The sequence below is a fragment of the Leptopilina heterotoma genome, unplaced genomic scaffold, assembly GCF_015476425.1.
Source record: "Leptopilina heterotoma isolate Lh14 unplaced genomic scaffold, ASM1547642v1 Lhet_15, whole genome shotgun sequence".
Lineage (NCBI taxonomy): Eukaryota > Metazoa > Arthropoda > Insecta > Hymenoptera > Figitidae > Leptopilina > Leptopilina heterotoma.
In genome coordinates this window covers 3,349,173-3,368,108 of record NW_025110867.1, presented here as the reverse complement: position 1 = coordinate 3,368,108, position 18,936 = coordinate 3,349,173, and the positions used below count along the sequence as shown (strand labels likewise).

At 26.5% G+C, this 18,936-nt stretch overlaps 1 protein-coding gene across 5 annotated transcripts in view; it reads right to left on the bottom strand.

Moving 5' to 3' along the window:
- Positions 1-18,936, bottom strand: part of LOC122498397 (potassium voltage-gated channel subfamily KQT member 1-like) — a 168,779-nt gene that overhangs the window by 100,184 nt on the left and 49,659 nt on the right. For 2 of the 5 annotated variants that reach the window (XM_043606098.1, XM_043606101.1), the window contains exon 1: positions 16,678-17,582. The exons of 1 other annotated variant lie outside the window; for it this stretch is intronic. In XM_043606098.1, coding sequence (XP_043462033.1) covers positions 16,678-16,981 — 304 coding nt within the window. In that variant the 5' untranslated portion in view covers positions 16,982-17,582. Of the gene's footprint in view, positions 1-16,677; positions 17,583-18,936 lie in introns of those variants that run through there. 2 more of the 5 variants (XM_043606100.1, XM_043606099.1) reach the window with 2 other exon arrangements.

The following is an 18,936-nucleotide window of genomic DNA, read 5'->3' as shown; positions in this document are numbered from 1 at the left end:
ATGAAACTGCGAGAAGAGTAGGTAGTATGCTTTGATATCATTGCAGAGGAGGTCTGCAAGATGCTAAAGACCTGCGAGGTGCAGAAAAACGTCACTATTAAGGAGGGACTGAAAAGTCTAAAATCGCTCATTCAGGAGGTCAGGGAAAAGCATAATGAAGCGAAAAAGACAGACGAACGTCTTTACTAGGATTTAATCTGAGCAGAAGAGGCACGACATGACCGAAGACGCAGAAGAGACAGGTTCAACGCATTTGCGTCTCAGAACGTTGCTATTGCGTCTCAGAAAGGAGATTGAGCAGTCCTGAAACGGCGACTGGACAAAAGAAAAAGAAGGAGGAGGTGAAACGTTCTAAACCAACGCATCAACGCTACCACGAAAATCAACAATGATTGTCAAGGTAGCTAAAGAAATTAGTTTTGCTGGTGGTAAGGAAAAGTTCACCGAGGAGGTGACAAGGATAGTAGGAGAGCTTGGTAAGGTGCATACGATGGATGGAAAGGTCACACTGGAGATCCGTAACCTGGATTGCTATCCAAAAATTTGTGAAGATTAGAAATTAGCTGCAGAAGACAATGACCTAGGTTTACAGCATCTAGCGAACGACCCATCAGGCAAAGTAGTAATGAAACTAAAAGCACTACACTTATTTTTGTGTTTCTTCTATGTGATTAGGAAATGACTTTAGGAAATCTATTCCTGTCATGATGGATCCTAATCACTAAGCCTACCTGACCCTCGTGGAAATCGTCATTACGACTTTCTTATAACTTAACAGAGTTATGGATTTTTTTGAGTATTGATTAATACTCCTGGAATTAAGTTCTATCAATGTCAGAACTTTAGCTAGCAGTTTGGTAAAGTTTCTTTACATTTAAAGATAAAGCATCACTCCCGGAAGAGGTGACAAAATCTGTTAGAATTCTCCTAACAATGGGGTACGTCCCTAAATTTAGACGACGATATCAAATGGTATTATCTCATGTTGGGTCATCAACGGGAGAGATAGAAAACTTTAACACACTCTGATAGACCAAATAACTTCTAAGTAGTGGTCAAGCCTTATCCATAAATCTTCAATTTTCCTTGAGTGCAGATATATGTTTCCCCTAGATTTATGGTATAAGTGTAGAGAGTAATTATCAGCAGAGTCGACCTTCGAACCCTCAAGGATGATCTTGAAGGTGTTAATGCAAGATCCCCCTTAGCTGATAAATATAAATTAGATTTTAGTAGCTTAATATCCCCGTTTACGGTGGAACTAATTTTCACATTAAAAATAAAACTCCTGATAGGACAACATGCATATTTATCTACAATCGAAAATTTTGGGGAGGATAAAGAGTTTAGTGGGCAAACTTGGTTGAAGCTCATTGTTATAGGAATTATGTTTTATAATTATCACTAATTATAAAAACGATATCAGATTTTAAGAATTCAAAATGGCGGATCTAATATGGCGGACGCAAATATTGAAAATGTAACGGATCTGCTTTAAATTTATTACTCGGGGGTTTTTGGGGTTACAGATTACGAATTCAAAGTCAGATTTTAAAAATTAAAAATGGCGGATCCAATATGACCGAAAAATATTTAAAATCTATAGAATTTGATTGAAATCTGTTACTGGAGGGTTTTTGGGTCGCTGTTTACGAACTTAAAGTCAGATTTTAGGAATTCAAAATGGCGGAACCAATATGGCGGAAGAAAATATTAAAAAACTAATGGATTTGCTTAAATCTTATTACTCGGGGGATTTTGGGGTCGATGATTACAAATTTATCATCAGATTTTAAAAATTCAAAATGGCGAATCTAATATGGTAGACAAATTTACAAAAATTTAACAGATTTGCTTGAAAATCGATAGTCGAGGGTTTTTATTGCCGCTGATTAGAAATTTATCATCCGATTTTAGAAATTAAAACAACTGCGATTTGATAATAATTAAGAAAGGTTTTAAAAATTTTTTAAATTTACTTGAAACCTGTTAATCGCTGTTTGAAAATCTGACATTAAATTTGTGATGCTTCCTGTGTGGAAAGAAATAAGTTGGCATGGAAGAATGTTAATGGAAATGAAGGGGGAATTAATAAATAGAAAAAGGGAGAGTTTTAGTAGTGGATTAGTTGTTGTTATTCAAAATCATGATAGGAAGAGAAAGGGAGTATATAAGCTGATGTATTATAAAAATTAAAAATTCGAATCAAAATCCATAATATTTGTGTTCTCGAAAAATCATTTCAAAAGCGTGTATTTTACAAAGCGTTTAAATTTTCCTTGCGTGCAAGTGTTTCATTTTTCCATAAAATCGTCTTATCGAAAATACTTTTCTATATTAAGAAAGAAAATGCCAAACTGATGAAAAAAACTCCAAAGGAAATTAATATTTCACATTAATTTCCCAGTGCTTTTTTTGGTGAAATATTTTCTAAAAGACGATTTTCTTTCAAAGAAAGCAAAGACCAATGCTGAAATACTCCAACTAGGCAACTGACATTTAAAATTTCTATTTTTTTCAGAAATGATTCTTTCTTCTCGTAGAATAATTTTTATGCGCTCTTTTATTTTGTAATATGAATTAATTTTCGATGTTTTGTTTTATTTTTGCGAAAATCAATTGTATTTAAAAAATATTGATTAATTAAGTATTGAATTTTTCCTGTACACTTTAATTTATCTTTAATTAAGTTAATAATAATAATTTTACATTATTGGACTAAAAAGTAATGCACGAATTTCAATTTAATTATAAAATGCATTACGTTATTAATCTCCAAGTATTCCAAGAGTTGAAATAACGTTGTCAGTTTAACTAAGTAACTAGAGTTTCAGTTTATTTTAAAGGAGGAAAAACAATAACAGAAAAATGAATAAGAGTATAAATATTATGAATTGCAAGAGAAATTATTCTTGGAACTTAATTTGAAAATTTAATTTTTTTATCAAGTATAATTGTGCAATGTTTTTTTTAATTCTATCCTTACTTTTTATTATTAACTTTAATATGGGATTTAATAATAAATTTTTCCATTTAAGTTAGTATAACAAACATTTACTTAACAAAAATGTAATTAATATAAATTAAAAATATAAAAATTGATTCCGTTTTTTAAAAAAATAATATTTATTACAAAGAAGAAATTAACTGAAGCATAAGTTCGTTAGTGTATTTAATTTAAGCTTATTGTGTATTATGGGGAATTAAAGTTAAATTGAATTTAAATGCTTAAGAAAAAAAAAGTTCAACGATTAGACATAATTCCTTTAATGAACCTCTTCATATTTGAAGAGCTTTTCTGACCACATGAGGAGAGGAATTCTTTAAAGGGGATTCTCCAGGGATTATCAAGTTATGCAGAATTATAAGATTTAAATTAATAATTATGATATTACAATTTTTTAATTTTCAGAAACAATGATTAAAAATGATTAAAAATGTTTTGTAAGAAAAATTTTGATTACAGTAAAGATATAATTTTACTTTTCAAAAACAAATTTTTTTTCATTTGCAAATTTCTCCTTAAATAAATGAATAAATCCGGAAAAAAATCTAACTTGAAATTGATATAATAAATATAAATATTAAATTAGCTGTCACTCTGCCAAACCCCTGATAAGATTTATGAAACATGGATCTAGTGTTGCCCAACCCTCGCTATAAATTTTCATAACTTTTTTTTCCCCCTTAAGATAGAAAATATGGTTTTTTATTTATTGATTTCGTTTACCTTATACAAGAGCTGGATTAAAAAAATTTTTCCGCTGTATGTACACAGTTTTCAAATATTTTTTAATTTTTTTTCTATTGACAAACAGTTTTGAAAAGCTTTAACAAAAAAATTTTTTTTTATGTTTTTTACATATATTCTCTTTGGCTTTTATACTTTTTATGCAAACATTTATTTTAACTCTATGAGAAATTCTGTTTTTTTTTTGGAGAACTGACAAAAAAGTTTAGAAGAAATTTGTGAAACTTGTAAATTTTTTTAATCACTTACAAAATTTTGTCAATGAGAAAAAAAGATTTATTTCTCCTTTTTCTAAAGTTTAATTCTAGTACTAAATTATTAAATTAGAAATTTAAGAAAAATTACAATTAACATCAAATTTTTCTAAATTTTTGTAAAAAGTATAATAAGTAATTTCTTTGAATCATAAACACAGGTCCATAAAAAAATTGATGAGGGGTTCCTTCTAACAAAACCTGTTGAATTATATTTTTTAGGGTCGCTGAACATAATCCTAAGCTCCGTTTTGCTCCATTAGGTTGTGATTTTTTTCTAACCCCAAAAACACTTGACAGATCTCACTTGGCGGACAGAATTTTATAAATATTGAAGGATATTTTTAATTTAAAAATCTGACTTCAAATTTGTAATCAGCGACCCCAAGAACCCCTAGATGCCCAGTTTAGTGGAAATTGAAGAATTTTTCAAATACTCGACCGCCATATTGGATCCGCCATATTGGATTTTCAAAATCTGACATCAAGTTCGTAATCAGCGACCCCAAAAACCCCTAGATACCCAGTTCTGTAGAAATTAAAGAATTTTTTAAAAACTCGACCGCCATATTGGATCCGCCATATTGGATTTTGAACATCTGAATTAACGTTCGTAATCAGCGACCCCACAAACATATAACGCACCAGGTTTAGTAAAAGGAACCCCTCATTGGTTTTTGTTTTGTGAACTTGTGTAATTGTGTCTTTAAGTAATTAATAAATTTTCATTGCACTTTGATTGTTTAATTTTCATTTTTGTTAAATGACGAGTTATAAAATACTTTTTGAATATAAAAGACCTTAAAACCAAGAAGATATATAATAGTATTTGACGCTTTATGTCCGACAATTGCTTCATGAGTAAACTTCACAACAAACAGTCTACTTGAATGTGCAACTATAACTTGTCTAACTTTTCATTGTCTAGACAAGTTTTAATGTTATTGGTGAACTGTGTTGTGACTCTTCCTTTTGAGAAACTTGAGCTCCTCGACAATTCCGGATAATCGAATGTTTTATTTACTTCCACCGCTCTTCAAGAAAGAAGAAAGAAATAAAACTTTCGTCACTATTGATGTGGTAATCCTCTAGAGGTTTAGTGAAAATTTGCAACTTTTCTAAACTGTATTTTTTACCATATCAATTTTTTTTTTTACATGCTGAAGAAATTTTTTTGCAAAACAATTTAAATTTCATTCCTTGAAGAAATGATTATTTTTGTAAAAATCGATTTTAGAGATTCTATTAACTATATAGTTAATTCTAGAAATTCAATTACATTCATTCGATTCTGTTAAAAACGATTCATCAATCGACATTATGTTTGAGGGGGAATAAATTTTTAAATACACTCCAATCTGTCTTGAAAATATCAGACTTTTCTATTTCCATTAATTCTGAAAGTGAAAATATATTTATTCTCTCCCTTCGCAATCTTTTTTTTTGTTTATTTTTTTTCTGTCTCTTGTAATCTTTTTAGGGTTCTGTTCATGAAATGATCATAAAGGATCCCTTATGGTTCGTGTTCGTCAAATGAAATTTAGTCGCCTTAGAGAAAATAAGGTATTTTGACCTAGAGGATTACAAATTGGAATATTTTTCTTTTTATTGGTAAAATACACAGGCTTACACATCAAATCCGGAGAATCAACAATTAAGTGATGCAAACTTTCATACTCTTGATGACAATATTTACAGAATGTTTCCGGATTAACTGGACCATTCAAAATTCAGGTAACATAAATATTTGTGAATAGTAGTTGGACAAAAATTCTTTTATAGAAAAGAGAGCTTAGACAATAAATATGACTGCGTTCTAAGAAGCAAGGAAAGAAAATAACAGACTTCACACTCGTTAATTTATTTTAAAAAAGTAGCAAAGACTAGCTTTCAAACTAAGAAGAAGAAGTAAAAAAGTATATATATTGAAAAATTAAACTTGACGACAAAAAAAACTAGTTTTGGACACTTCACAAAACTGACAAAACTTCAATTCCATATATTTTATTTTCCTGACTTTTTCCTAATTTTCATCAAAAAATATTTACATCCTTCTTATTCTACTATTAAAGTGAATTCATGCAACGAATTTTATTATTCATGAAAGAATTAAAATTTTTATAAAAATAATTTTATTTTTGAGAATAATTTTACAAAATTTTTTAAACAATTGATTTCTTTCGACTAATTTTATGCAAATTCTAATTTAAATAATTGAATTCTTGAGAAATTTTTCTCATCCATAAAAAGAATTGAATTTTGACGATGATTTTTAGAAATTTCTTTTAAATAATTGAATTCTGTTTGGGAATTTTATGAAAATAGTAGATATTGAAAATCATTGAATTGCGAAAAGTTTTTAAAAATAATTAAATTTTACAAAGAATTCAATTAAAATTTTAGACAAAAATTGAATTTTTGCGAACGATTTTATTATAATTTTTTTAAATAATTGAATTTGCAAAAAGAAATTTATTACTTTTACAAATAATTGAATTCCTGTGATAAATATTGTTATTTACGAAAATAATTTAAGTTTGCAAAGAATTTTATTAAAATGCCTGAAAATAATTGAATTTTCGGGAATAATTTTGTTTATCTTTTTAATAATTGAATTCTTTCGAAGAACAATTTATGTAAATAATTAAATTCTTAAGAAGAATTTTATTAAAATCTACAAGAATAATTGAATTATTTCAAAAAAATTTAATTAAAAGAATTGTATTTAAAATAATTGATTTCTTTCAAACAATTTTATTAAAATATTTAAAAATAATTGAATTTTTGTAAAACATTCTAATAATTTTGTAAGTGATTGAATTCTTCCAGAGAAATTAAATTAAATTCCTAAGAATTTAATAAATAAAATCCCTGTAAAATTGGATTAAAAATAATTGTAATCCTGCGATGAATTTTATTACTTATGAAAATAATTGAATAGTTGTGCAAAGAATTTTATTAAAATTGTCAAAAATAATTGAATTCCTGAGAAGAATTTTATTATTTATGAAAATAATTGAATTATTGCGAAAAATTTTATTAAAATGTTTAAATAGAATTGAATTTCTGTGAAAAATTTTATTATTTTTGAAAATAATTGAATTCTTTAAAAGAATTTTATAAACATTGTTTTGAATAATTAATTTTTTCAAAATATAATAAATATTCTGAAAATTTTATTTTAAATACTTGAATTCTTGTGGAAAACTTTATTTGTGAGAATAATTGAGTTTTTCGAATAATATATTTAAAATAGTTTAAAAAATGATTAAATTCTTATGATGAATATTGTTATTAATGAAAATAATTGAATTTTTCAAAATATTTTAATAAAATGCCTCAAAATAATTAAATTTTCGGGAATAATTTTATTTATCTTTTTAATAATTGAATTCTTTCGAAGAATTATTTATGTAAAAAATTGTATTCTTTGTTAGAATTTTATTAAAATCTACAAGAATAATTGAATTATTTTAAAAAAATTTAATTAAAAAAATTGTTTTTAAAATAATTGATTTCTTTCAAACAATTTTATTAAAATATTTAAAAATAATTGAATTACTGCAAAATATTCTAAAATTTTTGTAAGTGATTGAATTCTTCCAAAGAATTAAAAAAAAACATTCTTTTAAATAATTGATTTTTTCGAGAAATTGAAATTAAATTTTTAAGAATTTAATTTAATACAATTCCTGTTATATTGTATTAAAAAAAAATTATAATCCTGCGATGATGATTATGATTATGATGATTATTATTTATGAAAATAATTGAATAGTTGTGCTAAGAATTTTATTAAAATTTTCAAAAATAATTGAATTCCTGAGAAGAATTTTATTATTTATGAAAATAATTGAATTATTGCGAAAGATTTTATTAAAATGTTTAAAAAGAATTGAATGTCTGTAAAAAATTTTGTTTTTTCTGAAAATAATAGAATTCTTTATAAGAATTTTAAAAACATTGTTTTAAAAAATTAATTTTTTTGAAATATAGTAAATATTATGAAAATTTTATATTAAATAATTGAATTCTTGTGGAAAATTTTATATTAAATAATTGAATTCTTGTGGAAAATTTTATTTGTGAGAATAATTGAATTTTTCGATTAATTAATTTGAAATAGTTTTAAAAATAATTGGATTCTTGTGAGAAATATTGTTATTTACGAAAATAATTGAATTTTTGGGAATAATTTTGTTATTTATCTTTAATAATTGAATTCTTTCGAAGAATTATTTATATAAATAATTGAATTCTTGGGAAGAATTTTATTAAAATCTAAAAGAATAAAAAATAATTATATTAAATATAATTTTAAACTTGCGATGAATTTTATTATTTATGAAAATAATTGAATAGTTGCGCAAAGAATTTTATTAAAATTTTTAAAAATAATTGAATTCCTGAGAAGAATTTTATTATTTATGAGAATAATTGAATTATTGCGAAAAATTTTGTTATTTTTAAAAATAATTGAATTCTTCATAAGAATTTTATAAACATTGTTTTAAATAATTAATTTTTTCGAAATATAATAAAAATTATGAAAATTTTTTTTAATAATTGAATTCTTTTGCGATATTTTATGAAAATAGGTACTAGATATTGAAAATAATTGAATTTCGAATATTTTTTGAAAATAATTCAATTTCGAATATTTTTTGAAAATAATTGAATCGTTTTAAAGAATTTGATTATAATTTTTTAGAATAGTTTTTTGATTTCTAGTATATAAGCGAATTTAAAGTAGTGAAAATTCTCAAAAAAAATAACAGAAATAGTATAGCTTTTAGTGGCTAATATCTAATAAAAAGTACCCAAATAGTAGCATAACGTAAAAAAAGTAGTAAATAGTATAGATTTTAGTAGATAGGAGAAAAAGTAGTGAGTTCCGTACGTTCAATGAATTTATCAAAAAAGATTTAAAGTCCAAATCTACGAATCGTATATCAAAATACTAATCACAAGATTGAAATAATCTACTGTATGAGGGCCAAGTATCAGCTCCGAACTAGTGCCTGCCGCCAAATTTGGCGTACGTTTAAGTATTTCTATTTAGTCTACCTATTACTTTTTTTTAATATTTCAAATTTTTTTTTTGGTGATCCAGGAGATAGAGTTTCTTTACTGGACCACCTGTTGTGGTCCATTGAATAGGCCATCCGCTTGGTAGTTACCGCTTATCGTAAAATGCGACTTAAGAGGACAGGAAGGACACCGACTACAGCCCACTGGAAAATTGTCAGAGCATCATTGACTTAGGAACCTTAAATACTGTTATTTACGACTACGAGAGGAGAAGGATTTCTATTATTTATGCCTCATGAGGTATACTAGGAATAATTTATCTTTTCAGAAATACTCTTCGTCGTGGAATATTCCTATCAGTTACAGAGGAGCACCCCTACTGGATAGGTACAGTATTTAAAGATTTAATATTGTTTTCTATCAGCCCGAGAAGCACCTCAAGACTTTATGGCGAAGAAGAATCTGATTAATATTTCTGTTGGAATTGTTCCCAAACCGTGATCATCAATTATGACGTAGTCTGGTAGGTGTTCTTGTTATGGAAATTGTTGTACTTGAATTAGTTTATTAATTGGCGCCTAATGGCGAAATTTATTTGATTTAAATTTCTAAAATTTTGTTTATGTTGAAAGCTTTAGATGTTGCATGACGTTTAGCAGAAACTTTTATTATTTTAAAATTCACATGGCACAGGCTCTAAAATATTAAGGGACGACGATTAGCCGACGACTGTATACGACATACTCTGCTGCATCCTGTGTGTTGGGTTTTATTTGGTGTCCAGAAGGTGACATGTTAAGCTAAACGTAATTTGTGTTTAACTACGTGATTTACGTGCCCTTCTGTAAATTTGCAGATTCTCCCTAGTAATGGTCTTAACACAAAATTGATTATTTCATGCGACCGGATCGATTAACCTTACGGATAATGTGTTCATTTTAAATGATTATGAAACGTAGTGTCTGTGAACGACAACTCAAGGCAGGAGAATTATGATGTCTCTGTTTATTTAATTTCCGATACTAAAAGATCTACGTAGCATTATATATCTTTACACATGACTCCAATAATACGATGATAAATATTCTCGCAACGTCTTTTTCCTTTTGACAAGTAAAACAGGAATTTTTATTATGATTTCTGAAGCCTTGATATGTTATGTGGGTATACGACAAATATTGCTTAATCAGTAGTTGGAAACGTGACACGTATAATATCGAACAGTAGATTTGGATTCGACCATAAACCACATCCTCGCCACTGAAGTGTACTTGTATTACCATTCAACCCCAGAGAAAATATCGACCATTCTCTCCTATCTCACTCTCTCTCTCTCTTTCCCCATATTGTGACTCGATGACACATCGACACATGTTCCCTTTCACGAAATCCACCTTCTTTTCTTTTGAACATAATTTCTCCCAACGTAAAATAACTTCCCCTCCTTTATCTTTTGCTTCTTAACTTTTCCATTCAAATATTTATCAATCTCCACTCTGTATATAAAGCGATACCTTTGAATAACCTAAATTTAGCAGAAATTTCTTTTGCTATAGACATAAATTGGAAATTAAAAACTAAACAAAAAATTGATGCTCTTGAAGGGAATGTAGATTACAATATCGATTGAAATAACACTGTGAAATGAAAATTAAAAGTCATTTATTCTAATTGTATACTTTATGGCATGTTTCACTTGTTGTAGTTTATGAGGGGGATCAAAAGTATAACTATAGATGGTATAGTATTAGCACGTGGGAAAATAATCGATATTGAAAATACCCCTTGAATTGAGGCGAAGGTCTTATTTTCTATGTCTGTGTCAAGACTATATGGTGAGTGTGTCACGTGGTTAACGTCACGCGATCTGTATTTCTTTGACAAAAACATACAACTTAATAAAGGGTAGCATTAACATGAAAAATAATAACAAATAAAATAACATGATGACAGAAGTTCAAAACAGGAAATAAGATTATATTTTTATCTAAATCATATATAAGTTTCTTTATAGAATCATATAAATTATTGAAAGTAAAAACTTTTCTCTAGATGAAAATAATTTCACTATTTATGTATAATTCCAGTGAGGACCACTTGGTTGGTTGTCTAATAAATTCGACCTTTGTTCAAATTCGTAATCATCGACTCCAAAAATCACTTGATATCAATTTATACCAAAATCCGTTAATTTTTAGAATTTTGTCCGACATATTGGATCCGACATTTTGAATTTTGAAAAACGGAGTTTCGATTCATAATCAGCGCCTCCAAAAACCCCCATTTAGCATCTTTCAGGCCAATGAGATCAGTTTTTCAAAAATTCGTCTGCACATATTGATTTTTTCATACTTTGTTATAAACAAATAAATGTAAATAAACAAAAATTAAAAAATCGGCATCGAGTAATCGATAGAGAATTTAGTAATGAAGATTTAGAAAAAAATTTTTGTTCAATTTGAATGAAAATTGTGACCTCCAGACTGATTTTGACACAAAAAGTACATTTGGCCCCAGTGTGCGCCATATTGGATCCGCCATTTTGAATTTTGAGAAACTAAGTTCAGATTCGTAATCAGCGACTCCCGAGTGAGAAATATTAGCAAATTTAAAATACAGACAAAAAGCAGTCGGATGATGAAAAATTGAGATGAGCGACTTATGCTTTACTCAGGAGAAAAAATTTCATAAAGTAATGGAAATAGTTCACAAGAAACTGGAAGCAGGAAGTGGAGTTATCAAAGACTTCCGGTGCTAAGTTTGAGGAAGCGAATAAGACTCTTGCAAGAACAAGAAAAAAATTAGCAAAGTTTCTATAGCACAAGCAAGAACCCTATAGGAAATTTTACTTATAAAAATTAGAAGATCTGACAAATCTGACAATTACTATTTTTTTTCTCACTGAAATCCCCTAAAGAGAAATAGAAAGCTAAATTTTTTCTTTTTTAGTTTTAAAATTTCTGCAACGAAGTTGTTGAACATAGAATTAAAAATATCTTTCAGAGTAATACCAGATATTTTCCATCTCCAGTAAAAAAAATTATCTTTCCATTTAATTTAAAATTTAATTCCTTTGTTGTCAGATAATAATTATAATTTTTATAATAATATTTAAAGAAATCTTTTTTAAAAATTTTTAATTAAATTGTATCTATTCTACCGAGAATCGTTGAAATGCATAATTTTAATTATCTTCATTCTGCTTCGCTTAATTCAGACATCAGTTTCAAAATTATATATATATATATATTGCACATAAAACATCACTAAATAAATAAAAAATTAAAAGTAGTTTCATTTAATATCAAAAACTAAATAGCAGAGATAATTGTTTCATTAATAAAAAAAAATTTCTACTGTACGAAAATAAATTTTTTCTATTAATGCACAAAAGTATTTTAATACATAAAAAGTTTTCCAGTAAAATGCACAGGAAAAAAAAACTTTTTCCGCAAATGAGTAAATCGGTTTATTAGCGGAAAGAATATGAAACTATTTTTTTGATAAATAACAAGAAACTTGTCTCGTTAAAATTGCGACACAAAATCGCAGTCTCAACAGAAGAATTTTTTTTTCTTCACTAAAACTTCTCTTTTGTCAAGAATTATGGTCTTTTGCAGAATATATTATACATACACGTACATATGCGAAAAAAAATATTTTTCTGCTTTTTATATGTGAAACTACAAAAGACAAAAAAAAGAGCGCATAAAAATCAATTTCGTTTCTGTTTGAATACGGGAGAAGAAAGAATACATTCAAGCATCTTTTATAGGGATATTTGAGAAATTTATTTTTATAAGTTTACATAAAAGTTATAAATATTAAAATATTTAATATCTAACGATATTTCAAAGTTAATATTAATTATCACCTAAAAAATATTTTTTTAGGTGATTTAGATAATTTTTCGACAAATAACCCCTATAATAATAAAGATGAATCTGAAAATGTGCGCATTTTCTTAAGTGCGAGTAATCAAATTTTCTAAATTTAAGGAAGAATTCCACAAAAGGATGTACATATATTAAATAAAATATTTAAAAGAAACAATATTGTTGAAATTTTAATTATTAATTATTTAATAGTAATTGATAATTAATTAAATTTTTTAATAATTAATTAGAAATAATAATTACTACCCAAAAAGTATATAAAACGAAGAAAAAGGACGAAAATCATCAGTTTATTAATCCTTTTTGTTTGTCTTATTAATGTTGAAAATTGCCAAGGGACATATTTAAATAAATATTTTTATTTTTTATTAATAGTAAATATTTTATATAATAATAATAATAATAGTAATTAATTAATTAAGTTAATATGTGTAGTTTTATATATATAAATATATTAATAAATATATGTATATAATATCTATATAATATGTATACTATATATGTATATCCTTATAGAAATCTTCCTCAAAGGATAGTTCCTTTGAGCTCTAACAATGCGTGTTTAGGGGGGTCACTTTAATATACCCATTGGCTCAATATTTCATCTCAAATTGTGATTTCTCATTTTTCATCTTTCTCTCTTTTCATAAAAATTTTAAATTAGCCTCTAGTTACATACTTTTATTTCAAATAATTAAAAAAAATTTCCACTATTTCTCACTTTTTATTATTATAGAGAGCAGATATAATTTATTTTTGAAAAACTATAATTATTTTTAAAAAAATTTTTTTTGACTTCGAACCAAATTTATAAAAAATATTTTCTTTATTTTTATACGTATATATCAGTTTTAATTAAAAAAAGAAATAAAAAGATTTGAAAGAAATGAAAGTTGGCAAATGTCGAATAAATAAAGTTTTTTTCTTTTTGAAAGTTATAATAAGTCCGCACAAAAGATGAAAATCAACATAATGATTATGTTCTGAAATGGTTAATTTTCCTTCAATTAGATTAAAGATTAAAAAAGAACACAAACAAAATGTCATGTAGAAAGTGTTTTATTTTCCTTTTTATATTTAATAAAAATGACCTTCGTACGTTTAATATTTTATAAATACCTGTATTGTAATTTATTAAAAAAAATTTGCATTATTTTAAATTCGAAACTATTATTTTAATTCAAAAAATACCTGAGTTTGAAAATTATTGTTCTTTTTATTTTTTAGTTGAAAGCGCAAAAGAAATTTTAAATTTTAATTTATAAATATAAGAAAATATATATGTATATGCTTTTCAGTGAAGAGTAAAGTTTAGTATATAAGCTTTGTTGAAAAAAATTTTCTAAACCAAGTTTTTATTTCGTAAATGTTTTAAAACTCGGACATAATAAACTATTCTTAAATAGAATTATTTATTACTTTTAATTAAATTATTTATTACTTTTTAAAAACTTTTACTTTTTTCAAGCTTTTATGTATACAAATATATATGTTTTTCTTGTACGTTACTTTAATGAATATAATAGAAATTTTATTCTCCTTTTTCAAATTAATATATTGCGATTCTGATATTTTCTAATTTAAATAAGTAAAGAAATTTTTAATAATTTAAAAAATATATAAAGAGAATTTTAAAAATTATTAATGACTCCAAGTTGGAAATGCATTAAAAATTTAGTTTTAACATAATGGTACGAAAGTGGTTCAGCAAGAGAAGATTCTGGCAAAGTATATGCTTGTCTTGTAAAGTATGGACAAAGCTTAGAATCAATTTTCGGGAAATTTTTTAGCCTTTTTGAAAAAATCGTCTTTTTCTCAAAAAATGGGAAGAGTTTGGAGAAAAAAATGGACAACAGTTTGAAAATTTTTTGAGTTTTTGTATCAAATTTCTTTTAATTTTGGTAAGATAAAAATTTTAAAATAAAAATGTAAAATAAAAATGAAAAAAAAATTATCATATAATGAAAAAAAAGTAAAAAATTTCTTAAAAATTGATTCTATCCCTTGCCCTTACTTTGTCAGAGTCTTCCCCTAATTCGTAAAATGTATAAAATTTGATAGAAAAGTTGAAAAATTCTCAAAAATTGATTCAAACCATTGTCCATACTTTACCAGACTCTTCCCATATTTCAGAAAATTAATAATATTGAATGGAAAAATAAATTATTTTGGAAAAATTGAGTCTAGTCGTGGCCCATACTTTGCCAGATTTTCCCATAATTAATTGTTTATATTTCAAAAAGTACTTAACGTATTGAAATTTCCTTAAATATATATCGAGATTCTAACCCAATTTATTAAATTCCATAGTATTTTACAAAACTTTTAAGTTGTTTAGTCTCTACGTTTGTCTAAATATTTAAAAATCAAATTTTTATTGAGAAATATCAAAATATTTCAAAAAATACTTAACCTATTGAAATTTCCTGAAATGTATATATCGAGATTTTAACCCAATTAATAATATTCCAGAGTATCTTGCAAATTCATTTAGTAGTTTAGGCTCTAGATTTGATTGTAGGACACTTTTCCCAAAACAGATTTCCTAACGATCTAAATGTTAAAAAGAAAAAAAAAAAAAAAAGAATTAAAAAAAAATAAAGAAAATTTAATTAAAATTAAAATTTTAATTATTTAATTATTTTTTAATTATTTAATTTAATTTTAAGAATTAAAAAAAATTTTTTTCTTTTGACCTATTGCATATTATTGCAAATCCTTGCGAGAAGTTGTTTCGAATGGTAAAATATGCATGGAAAAAAAGGTTCGTTAAAAAATATAAAAAACTGTAAGAGAAGATCGATTTTTAATATTCAAATCTTTAAATTTTGACGAAATTTCGAAAGCCTTAAATCTTTAATTTTTTTCCAAATTGTATATATTTACGTCATTTGATGTTACTATTCAAAAAAACATTGTTAAAATTGACATTTAGTTCATTTTCGTGGTAAAAATCATAAAAATCATAGTCCGAAGCTTTTATGGTATACTATTTATATATACCGAAATAAATGTAAAAAGCCATGATTTTTATAGTTTTTACCATGAAAATGAGCTAATTGTCAATTCTAACGATGTTTTTTCGGCTCAGAGCATTAAATTGGAAAAAAAGAAAGGTTCAGAACTTCCGAAATTTCGGCAAAATTTAAAGATTTGAATATTAAAAATCGATCTTCTCTTACAGTTTTTAATATTTTTAAACGAAAATTTTTTCCCATGCATATTTTACCATTCTAAACAACTTCTCGCAAGGATTTGCAATAGTATGCAATAGGTCAAAAAAAAAAAAATTCTAACCTCTTCAAAAATTAAAATTAAATATTTTTGACCATCTTATATGTTTCAGGTTAAAAATGATGCAAGAAAAAAATATAACCTCGTTTAATAATTTTATTTTAAAGCGGTTAAAATAAAGGTGGGGTCTCCCTTTAAATTCAAATCAAAATTATTGAATAAACTTAACAGAATTTATCTGTAAACAGTCGATAGTTTTAGAATATCTATTCGCGATTTTTTACTTTTTACTTGGCGGCGATTATCTACCGTGAATCTTGATCTGAACTTAGGTGTACACTTTCTGTTGTTTATTCTACGTTAAATTATTTAGAGCTGTTAAAATGAGGATCAACAAATTTTTAATGTTGAGCTGTTTTTCTATTTGTTTTCGAAAAAAGGGTAATAAATTTTTCTTTCTGTGAGCCAATGGATACAGAAAGAGTGAGTAAATCCCATAATGCATTAATACCTTGATGATGGCACTTTTTGTGATTGGGATGTGCTTGGCAGTTAAGATGATGCTCCTGTGAATAATGATGATGATGCTGCTGGCCATATTGTGATTGTTGATTAATCGGCGATTTAAGGACACTGAGCACAAGATCTTCATGCGAAGGGACGATGCGCGTTAATTGTCGACTTTGACGGAACAGGGTCTCCTGTTCACCACGATTCATCCTGAAATCGAGGCGACGATTGTGAAGATAAAATTTTGGATACCACTCACGTCTGCCTTGTTCAGGAGCACTACCTAGCATAACAGCCTGCAGCATTCCGAATAATTTTTTCGCGTCGCCAATCTATTGAGGCCCAATATTATTTTATTCACAATTTTTTCTAACGATCTGTCAACATTTATCCGAATGTCCATGATCGTGCATTCGGCTTTATTGTTAACAAATCGTTCTGATAAAAAAATTCTTCTCATCAAGTATTTATGGAAATGCATTGAAACACTTTTTTTAAACTCCGTTCGCGATTTTCCACTAATTCTCTCTTTTTCTTCCTCTCCACTACACTCTTGTTTCGACACTTCTTCTTCTCCTCCTTCCAATCGGTTCCACTTTTTATAATCTTCTCACTATTTTTCTCCTTCATAGGAAACAATTTTTTTCACTCCCTCAATTCTTTTTCGGACATTTTTCAAAATTAGACCCTTTCTTGATGATGGTGAGTCCCCTTTTGATAAGTTTTGCAAACGAAAACTGTAATTTGACACTGTTTTGGAAAAATACTGTTTTGAAAAGAGTAAAAGAAAAAATTGATGAACTTGTAGAAAACTGACTTCTATTTCTTCTGTTGATTTGAATTTTGAGACGGTTCTATTAATTTTTTCACTTGTGATAAAAATACGTTGAAGAAATTCTTTCTTCAATCTAATTAATTTTTTTTTGTTTGGAGAATAAATGAACAGCTTCTAAAATATGTGATCGATGACTGGTCATTTTTCTTTAATACAGAAAAGAATAATTTACAATAGAAATCAATTCTTTAGGATCATATTTTATTTCTGAAAACTTTGTTCAAAAAGTTTTAACATTTTTATTTTCTTTAAATTTTCACTGTTCTCTTAAAAATTTAAATGTTTCATGTTGGATATTCTCTCTCTTGTTTTTCCTTTTCTGAAATTTTTACGAATCACTATAAACTTCAAGGATTTCTTGAAAATAACATTCTTTTAAGAGTGTTGAAAATTTTTTGCATTAAAAAGCATCCACCGAATAGAAGACGAATCTCACCTGAGTATTTTCTTGAACAAATCACAACCCACAATTTTACGCGGTAATCTCGACGACCTCGATTGCATTCTCGAGGAGTGGCGTTGATGATATAAACGGGAAAATTTCATCTATGAACCGATTTTCCCAAACATTGTAATCTTTAGTTTGATATTTTTTTCCCGAATTAAATGCACTTTAATTATTCTTTTTTTTCTGGGGAAAAAAGAATAAATTATCTGAGTATTATATTTAGTGGAAAATTAATCATGTTTGGACAAAAATTTCTGATACCAAATATAATTTCTGATACCAAATAAAATATTTGATAGCAAATAAAAATTTGGATAGTATAAATAAAAATTGTGGTACCAAATAAAAATTCGATACCTATTTGTTAAAACTTTTGATAATTCTATTCGGTTGTAAATGATCTTGACAATTTTCAAGTGGTAACTGTCTGCAAAATAATTTTTCTTATTCTCAAAATTTTTTCACACCATTACTTGTGGTTCTAATCAGAAAAAGTAAATTATTCTTCTTATTATGCTTCTTTACTTCCTCTTCCTCTTCCTCTTTTTACTTCTCCTATTAAAAATTGTTTCCACACTCCTTTTTCTTCAGTTGACAATGATTGGTGACGTTTCTCAAAAAAAAAAAATTCTAAATTTTTAATACTTCTTTTTGCGCCCTCTTCCTCAATTTTTTGATCCTTTCGTGTTATTTGTTCTCCAATTTAAAAATCCTCGTTCCTGAAAATATTCTCTTTTAATTAAAAATACGATCCTTAATGTTTATTTGCAATGGTACCTTCTTCTTCTTCTTAAGAAACTTTTTAAACTTCTTTGAAAACTCTGATACTTTTTGGTTCGATTTTCAAACAGTTGCGTTGATAACAGAAGTATCTAATGTAGAAAAGATGACTTTACGAACTATCCATAAATTTTTAGCAAAAGAAGTTTTAATTTTTGCTAAATTTAATTTTATTTGCAAATATTTTCAAAAAATTA